Raw genomic sequence first — 9,375 nt, forward strand, 5'->3', positions numbered from 1 at the left:
CATAAATACTTAGCTATTATCTAAACCGCATTTAGATATTAGGGATCCCCAGTTTTGAAATACTGATTAAATGTCATAACTCTTTGAGTTCTAAACACTGATCTGCTTATGTTTTGAATATTTAAAGCGGTGTGGGTCTCTGGGGTAAAAATGTGCGTGCTTATAGACTCTGTGTTTTTGAAAGCAGAGTTTATAAATCTCAGCAAAAAAACTCATCCTTAATGAGGGTGTTTCCCCCCCACCCCTCTCTCCCTTGTTTCTAGGGACCTGGAACTAATGAAATCGCATTGACCAGAGTTCTAGTATCCAGGTCAGAAATTGATCTTCTGGATATTCGCGAGGAATATAAGAACCTTTATGGAGAATCTCTGCATTCTGCTCTTAGTGTGAGTATTTTCAATTCATTTTTCAGGGACTCTCCAAATTTCTAGGGGTTGGTGATCAGATTGTAAGCAGAAATGGCAAACCGTAAGGTAGGATGCTGGAGTATTCTGGCTTATTGTGAAGATTTTAAACATGGTGTATTCGTGGCTGGCTAATTCAGCTTGTTTAGATGGAACAAATCCAGATCCTTGCTTATTTCAAGTAAAGGTAGTCCTCGCTTTATGACCAGTCACTTGAGGGGAGGGGTCCTTGGTGCTCTCTGAGCTTGGTGGTTTTCTTGCAGATGTTTCATTGCCTAAACTAGGTAACATCATCAGTGCACTGAAGATGTTACCTAGTTGGGTAATGAAATATCTGCAAGGAAACCACCAAGCTCAGAGAGCACCAAGGACCCGTCGTCCCAAAAGATGCTTTTTCAAGAGGCAACTGGACTTCCTTGTCTTTCTTTGAAGACGTTTCGCTTCTTATCCAAGAAGCTTCTTTAGCTCTGCTGTACAAGAAACATGAAGCTTCTTGGATGAGAAGGAAAACGTCTTCAAAGAAAAACAAGGAAGTCCAGTTGCCTCGTAAATAAGCACCTTTGGGACAACCATGACCTGCATGACTGAGAATCTCCATAGACACCAAGGACCCCTCATTTCAACTCTGAGCTACCAAGAGCATCAAGGACCCCCTCATTTCAATCCTGAGTTACAAATATTCTCCTTTATCGAGATCAGTCACTTTGTGGCTCTTCAAAATTATGACAAACACCCCCCCCAACAGCTACTTGTGACCGGATTTCAAACTTACAGCACGCCCATGGTCATTCGCCCTTATGATTTGTTCTTTAAAAATGTAAATTATCACAGCCTTTTTCTTGTTTTCCTCTTGTGATAACACAGGAGCATGAATATCTGACCGTGGTTTGTTAAAAGAACTGTGGTTTAATATACAATATGAAACAACAATATTGAGGGAGCATACAGAATACAAGATAGTCAGTTATATTCAAACGGTTGAAGTGAGCAAGCAGCTTCCAACTGCTCTTCTCCTCAGACGCAGTCTCTGAATGGGATGCTACCCCCATATACTCTGCTGACTCATCCACCGTATATCACTTCTGCCGGTCAGCTACTAAATCATAATTACTTTGACATGACTGACTGCTGGGACACTGCAGTGCCCCCCCTCTCTCCCGCCATCCCATCCCACCGGATCCCCACAAGGCTTGGCCCCTACTCCCCACACGCATGGCTGCCTCCTGAAAGTAGCCACCATTTTCAGCACACCCATAATTCCTTGCAGCCACGCCAAAATTATGGCTGCTTCCACAAGTCTGCTGTGTAGCTCAGGGACGAGCGGCTTCCTTCTTCTTTCTCTAAGGCAGTCTGCAATCCTGGTTTGTTAATCACACATTACCAGGGAGACTAGCTTTGTGTATTCGTGCAAATGAAACTCGTTCACACTGAAGCAGGTTGATTTTGCTAAGCAGGTTGATTTTGCTCCCATCTTTACAAATCCCAGGGATGAGGCTCACGTGGTAAACTAAGCTGCGACGACGAAGCAAACCACGTTATGGCTTAACGTGATAGGGGGCTGCAAATGTGTTCAGCGGGAGTAGCTGGAACTTGATCATGGCAGTGCCTCTCTGAATGAAAAACAGAATTTCTGAGTTCTTCATGGGGAGAGTTGACAAACGATAAATTCTGTCTCTGTCTCCCTCTTTCACTGCATGAGTTCTGAGCATTATGGAACAAGATGTAGCTTGCTCCAGATTTCAAAATTCCTGTTACACGGAAGGATTTTGTGCTAGTGTTCCAACAAGGCTGTGAGCTACTGAGTTGCGTAAGACAGACAACCCCAAAGTTTGTGTCAGGAGAGACAGAGAAATCACACAAATATGATAGCAGTGTTCCAGTATCTGAGGGGCTGCCACATGGCAGAGGGGGCCAAGTTGTTCACCAAAGCACCTGAAGGCAAGACAAGAAACAATGGTTGGAAACTGACCAAAGAAAGAAGTAACCTGGAATTAAGGAGAAACTAATAACAATTAACCAGTGGAGCAGCTTGCCTCCAGAAATAGTGGGTGCTCCATCCCTGGAGGTTTTTAAGGAGAGACTGGACAGTCACCTGTCTGAGATGCTATAGGTTCTCCTGCTTGAGCAGGGAGCTGGACTAGAAGACCTCCAAGGTCCCTTCCAACTCTTATTCTATTCTATTTGGGAGCACTTTTCAAATATTGACTTGAGCTAACAACAGATGCAATTTCAGACAGATTCTGTTTTCATCCCTGTGACTGGCATTCTTATCAAACAGGTTCAACCCTCTGTAGGTTTGAAAATATCATCGAAATTGGGCAGGTGGTCCATTGATTGGTGCTTGTTCCAAATGGGAAATCAAATTTTAAACAACCAGGGGTGGGGGGTGGGGGAAGAAAGCCACCTAAAACTACCAAAATAAAATCAGAGTGCTTTTAAAAGTTTGCAATAAAGGAAAATGAGACTTGTCTGTGTAATTATGGGAGGGCTGTAAGCTGCTTGAAAATAATGTTACTCTTCATCTTTTTTCCTGCAGTCCGATTCTTCTGGGGATTATCGGCGCACGATTCTGAAAATCTGTGGTGGAGACGACTGATGAGGCCAACTCAGGCTAACTGCTCCAGTTTCCAGTTGCTTTCCCCAGTTCATAGAGCTTTTAGATATTTAAGCAAGTGTGAGAATTGCCACTCCTCTCTTCAGTTATTTTTTTTTTTAATTAGCTATCATAACAAACAGATGTTTACTTTCCTACGCACAGTATCTTCAGGCACTTGATGACACTGATTTTATCCCACACTGTGAATTTGGGGTGAAATCTGCACTCCAAATTGCAGAGGCCAATACCGTAATCTGCCAGAAATTAATGAACCCTGCAAAATTGGAAGCTGGAAGCAGTTCAGATACAACACAGTGTTTCGTGCACGTCCAGCAACTAGGAACAACTGTGTTTGAGCTGAGTTTTTCTTTTGCTAGTCTTGAATTGCTCTTGTGTTGTTTTGGCTGTCCAAAGTTCCAGCTTAACAAAAGGGGGTTACTGCATCTTGCATGCAACGCACAGCTATCTCAAAAGTGCTTTATTTGTATTAAAGATCTGAGGTACTGTACCTTAGGAAAGGAGATAAAATGCATAGGGTTGCTTAATAATTTGAAAAAATGCTATGGACCACAGGGGAACATGAATCTAGAACCTGCCAACAACTGTTTAAAGCAGCTGCATTGATGTAGCTGCTTTAAAGTTGCAGTCAAGTTTTAGGTTTGTCTTCCTGCAAACTCTGGAACATCTTTTTGAAACTAGATAATAAAGGGATTGACTAAAGTAGCATCTCTGGCCCATTTTTCTTACCCCTAGAGAGCTCAAAATTAAACGGTAAAAGTTTCCTTTTAAAACGAAGAATAAAAATAGCCAAAACTTTACCAAAAAGAACATGCAAGACATCAGTGCTAATGTTGCCATTTTTGCTTTGCCGTGTTATTTTATTGCAACTATAATGCAGGGGTGCCAAACTGCCGGCCCGCGGGCCAGTTGCATCGTGAGTAGGCTGTGCCCACCCCAGCTCCGACAATGCAAAAAAACAGCCACGATACATGGCGACACGTCACGTGAGGCGGCGAGTTTGACACCCGTGCTATAATGCAAGACGTCGTGACGGTGGCCAACACCTGAAATAGCCAGTAACTTACGATACACTTAAGAACACACATTCATAGTGAAGAGAAGACATTGTTGTCCTCATTTTGGCTGCTGCTTGGGAGGAAGTCCTGGGTTTTAGTCTATGTGGCATCTCTGGGTTAAATTAATGTGGTGTTGAAAATTGCCCTGGTTGTGTTTTACTTCCCTTTAGAAGGAGCTGTCTGTAGTTGCTGTCTTATGCTCAGAATGTTTGAGGATTTCTCTTAGTTGCTTTGAACTGACTCCATCGTGGGAACCGGCAAAGGATGGGCCACGGCTGATGCGGCTGCTTTCACTGACTCATCTTTGCGGGCTCCCCTGGCGGGCTCCCCTTTCTACTGGCGGAGTTTTTCTTGTGACATCCTTTCGTGGGATTGAATAAGAGAGTGAGGAGCCAGCCTGGCTGCAGATTGCAGGGATGATAAGGCTGCAGTGGAGATGAAATGGTCCACGCCTATCTTGGATCATCCAAACGAGCGGGTCCTGCTGACCACGGGAAAGCCCTCTCGGATTCTCCTTTGAAATAAAATCGAAAAGCAAATCTCGCTGCCTGGAACGGAATAAAAGCTAGTAGAAGCAAATGCAGAACTTCTTTTTTCTGTGCCTTGCAGGCAGCCCTCGACTTATCATCATAAACTGAGCCCAAACTTTCTACTGCTAGGCGAGTCAGTTCATTGGATGGAAGCTAATCAAGGAAAGAAGCAACCTAAAAGCAAGGAGAACTTTCCTGATAGTGAGAACAACTAGACAGTGGAACAACCTGCCTCCAGACGTTGTGGGTGCTCCATCACTGGGGTTGTTTTCAGGAAGAGACTGGGCAGCCATTTGTCGAGAATAGTATAGGGCTGGGGTAGGCAACCTTGGCCCCTTCATGACTCGTGGACTTCAACTCCCAGAATTCCTGAGCCAGCATGGCTCAGCTTGGAAAGATCTCCCTTTCCCCTCAGCATGGCTGGCTCAGGAATTCTGGGAGTTGAAGTCCACGAGTCATAAAAGAGCCAAGGTTGCCTACCCCTGGTATAGGGTCTCCGGCTAGTGCAGGGGGTTGGACTAGAAGACCTCCAAGGTTCCTTCCAACTCCGTTGTTCTGTTCTGTTCTTAAGTGAGTTTCCCCCCATTATATGACTTTTCTTGCCACATTATTAAGTGAATCACTGACATGATAGCAGTATTCCAGTATTTGAGGGGCTGCCCCAAAGAAGAGGGGATGTGTGTGTCAACCTATTTCCCAAAGCGCCCGAAGGCAGGACAAGAAGCAACGGATGGAAACTAAGCAAGGAGGGAAGCAACCTAGAACTAAGGAGAAACTTCCTAATAGTGAGGACAATTAACCAGTGGAACAGCTTGCCTCCAGAAGTTGTGAGTGCTCCAACTACTGGAGGTTTTTAAGAAAAGACTGGACAGCCACCTATTTGAAAGTGTATTATAGGATTTCCTGCTGAAGCAGGGGATTGGACTAGAAGACCAAGATTAAGTATATTTGCATTTTCTGCTTCCTGGAGTTGCAACAGCTAGGTTAGAATTGTTAATGCCAACTACAGACACAAGAGCTTCGTTAAGTCCCGTTTCGCCTGTTTAAAATATAAGGCTGCTGTTGTTTTTTCTCGCTTTCCGACTTCCCCGAAATGGGTCACTTCAGTAGCAAAGTTGTTTCCCCCCCCCCCCGCCCTACTTGCTGTTAATATTAAATGCATTTATTTGGGAGGTAATTGTTTTTTCCTGTATAATACCAGAAGGTGGCAGCATGCATACATAAAAGCAGAGGACCAACCTTGTTTGTTTGTATTATTTCTGGTTGGAGAGGGTAGCAGTATTAATTCATGGTAGCTAAAAAAAAATCAGAAGGAAATCTGCTTTTGGTATTTGCTTTTGGCTGAAATGTGTTGGTCTAAAAAAATAAATAAAAATACCACCAGGCTTGTTTTGATAGCAGAGAATATTTGCAGCTCAGTGTTGAACTGTGGGGTCCTTGGTGCTCTGTGAACGTGGTTGTTTTTCTAGCAGACATTTTATTACCTGACTAGGTAACGTCATCAGTGCTCTGCACCCAGGATCCCAAGGACTTTTTTTTAGATTTTCAGTTCAGAAGGGGTAGTTTAGATTGAGAAACAGTGTGTGAAAATAATAGTAATTTATTAATTTATATTTATTTTATTAGATTTATTTTAAAATCAAACCAATACAAAATGCAAAAGTTAAAAAACAATTTAAAAAGATTAAATTAAATCCCTAAAAATAAAAACCCCAGTTAAAAATTCTCAGCCTGGCCAGAGAGCTCGAAGAGCCAGGTCTTCAGGTCCCAGCGGAATGAACGAAGGTCAGGGGCAGTCCTGAGCTCCACAGGCAGCTGGTTCCAGAGGGCAGGTGCACCCACAGAGAAGGCCCTCCCCCTGGGTGTTATCCACCAGCAATCTTTTACCGGCGGCACCCTGAGAAGACCCTCCCTGTGTGAGCACATTGGACGAAGGGAACTTGATGCCGGCAGCAGGTGTTCCCTCAAATAACCCGGACCCAAGCCATTCAGGGCTTTATAGGTCATCACCAGCACCTTGAATCTCACCCGGAGGGCAACCGGAAGCCAATGTAGCTCGCGGAGTAGAGGTGTTACATGGGAGTATCGGGAAACCCCCATCACAACTCGTGCAGCCGCATTCTGCACCAGCTGAAGCCTCCGAGTGGTCCTCAAGGGCAGCCCCATGTAGAGAGCGTTGCAGTAGTCTATATGCTGACCAACTCCCACCAACTCTGGGTGGCCTGCAATATAATTCAAACATTTTTTAAAAAAATAATGAACAGTAGGGGAAAAACATGCATAAATAACACCGGACAGAAAAACGAGAATGGCAAAGAAAATAAGCCATGGATAAAGTCATGGAGGTTTCTGCCAGGTCAAAAAAAAGTCAACAGGGCAACCACAACGATGTGATGCTGATAAAAATGCAGAGCACTTTAATTGCAGCATCCTGGCCATCACTGTGCCTTTTTTAAAAAAAACATGCCATCAACTGGCAGCTTGGCATTGAGTGCAGCTATTGGCACTGATGAGGTAACCCAGTTTGGCAATGAAAGGTCTGCAAAAAAACAACCAAGCTTAAATGTCTATGGAGATTCTCAGTCATCCAGGTCATAGTTATCCCAAAGATGCTTTTTTTTCACGAGGCAACTGGACTTTCTTGTTTTTCTTTGATGACATTTCGCTTCTCACCCAAGAAAGTCCAGTTGCCTCGTGGGGAAAAAAAGCATCTTTGGGATAATTAGTTCAGTCCTGAGCGACAAATATCCTAGGTGTTCTGTACCAGCCTGCTATCGGCCCTGCAGCAAAAGCAGGGACAACCCCTTTTACAAGAAGGCAAGAGGCTGGAATTACGCCTGCCAAATTTATTGCTACAAAAACAAACGGAACAAGATACGAACCAAGAAACAGGAGCTTTAAGAAACAAGAACTATCCAAGCGGTTGCCTTCAGCAAACCAGCCCTCCCACACATTCCCCTTAAATACAGTTCAGGGCGTGGCCTCTCTCTGCCTCCTTCCGAGGTGCCCCATTGTCTTCCTCTGTTTACTCCTGACTGACTGCCTCCTGCGTCGGGCGTCCTTGAACAGGGCCAGCTGTGGGTCATCTTCATCCACGTTGTCAGGCTCACACAGCTGGGTCTGCAACGTGACCAGATGAGAGGGGCCTGGCTGGGGGCTCTCATCAAGCTGTCCAATCCCCTCAGCAAGCTCTTCAACACCCCCCTCCTCCTCCTCCTCTGAGTCGTCCGACCCAACTGCCGAACCCACAGGCTGACCCTGAATCACAACACTAGGGTTAGTTGTGTCTTATGTAAAGAGCCCAAGTTTTAATAATGTGCAAGAGAGATAAGAACACTCACTTTGGCTATATGCCATGAGGGGGAAATTCACTGGAAAAAGCAATTATGTCAGACCTGCCTCAGCTTGGCTCCGTTTGTTGAGAAAGGTAGAAGTCAAGTGAACTACAGCAATGCAAAGCCAGAACTGAAAATCCCCAAGTCTAATTTTCCATTCCCTGAGGTGCCTCCCCTCATGACCAATCAAATTTAAAAAAAAAAGATATTTTTCAGAATGGTGACTTCAGATGTAGTCTGGGATGCAGCTGCGTTCCATCCCCAGCCAGTTGACTTTGAAGCCACATCTCAGGGAGATATTTTTAGTTTCTTTTGCCACTTCCCCAATCAGTCCCCCTGGGCAGACTGGCACCGAGCAACAGTGAAGCGCAAGCCTGAGGTGGCAGCTGACAAATTAGGTTTGGAAGAGTTAGGGGTAAAAGGAAACCAGGCCGCCCAAGGACATGGTGGCTGGACACCCTAAAAGCTGCCACCATTCAGAGCATGAAACAACTCAAAGAAGCAGTGCATGTGGAGAGACCTGGCCCATAGAATCACCAAGAGTTGGTGTCAAAATTGAATCGCTGTGATGCCTGCTAGCTTCTGTCGCTAATCAACTTGTCATAAAAAGGGGGGGAGGGGTAGAAACTGAAGGGAGGAAATGGAAGGCCAAGGAGCCGTTCACAGACCGTGAAAGCCTGCCCCACGCCAAGGTCATTGCTGCAGGTGCTCAAGGGAGAAGTGAACAGTTCCCATAACAAAAAGGGATTATTATTATTATTATTATTATTATTATTATTATTATTATTATTATTATTATTATTATTATTATTATTATTATTATTATTATTATTATTCTTCAATGTAAACACCCGGTGAGTCAGGGGAATGGGAATCTATTGTTTAACTAAGCAAGCTTTCTGCGCAGGAAACCTCAGCGTTGGTTTTGCTTCTTCAGTTCTGAAATACTGTAGCCAATAAAGTTTTGCCTGCTTGGACTTAATTGCCTTGAAGAACCCTGCTGTTGGGATCGCTAGTCAGACTTTTGACAGTTTGGACTCGACTGAATGGATAACATCATCATCAAAAGAGAGAAGATTTTCAAAATCCCCCTCTGCTAATTTCTAACGGGATCTGTGTAGACTCATCCCCCTTTGCTCTGAAGCTCTGCAATGCAATTCCAGAGCTGCGTGGCTGATTTTGAGATGCAGAAAAGAGGATTTTGTAGGAGACAACCAGGCTGAGCCCAAGGGAGGGGGTCAAACACGTCATCAGTTTTGAGTCCCTGCATGCCCACAAGAGACATATGTCCAGCCCACCTTGAATTCCTTCGATTCTTCTCTCCCGCCAATTTGCTTTGGCAGTTAGTTGGTCAGATCCTGGTAGAGAGTTTAAACTTCCAATAAATCTTTATACTCATTTGAACTGTCTAAATCTCCTGATTTCCATGGTGTT

At 44.4% G+C, this 9,375-nt stretch overlaps 1 protein-coding gene across 1 annotated transcript in view; it reads left to right on the forward strand.

The window, feature by feature from the left end:
• ANXA3 (annexin A3) overlaps positions 1-4,913 on the forward strand; it is a 36,570-nt gene extending 31,657 nt beyond the window's left edge. Inside the window, exons 12-13 of the mRNA XM_081332130.1 lie at positions 264-386; positions 2,941-4,913. Of these exons, the coding sequence (XP_081188256.1) occupies positions 264-386; positions 2,941-3,000 (183 nt within the window). The 3' untranslated portion in view covers positions 3,001-4,913. The remainder of the gene's footprint in view (positions 1-263; positions 387-2,940) is intronic.
• The last annotated feature ends 4,462 nt before the right edge of the window (positions 4,914-9,375 follow it).

This window comes from Vipera berus, assembly GCF_964194415.1.
Source record: "Vipera berus genome assembly, chromosome: 7".
In the NCBI taxonomy this organism is placed as follows: Eukaryota; Metazoa; Chordata; class Lepidosauria; order Squamata; family Viperidae; genus Vipera; species Vipera berus.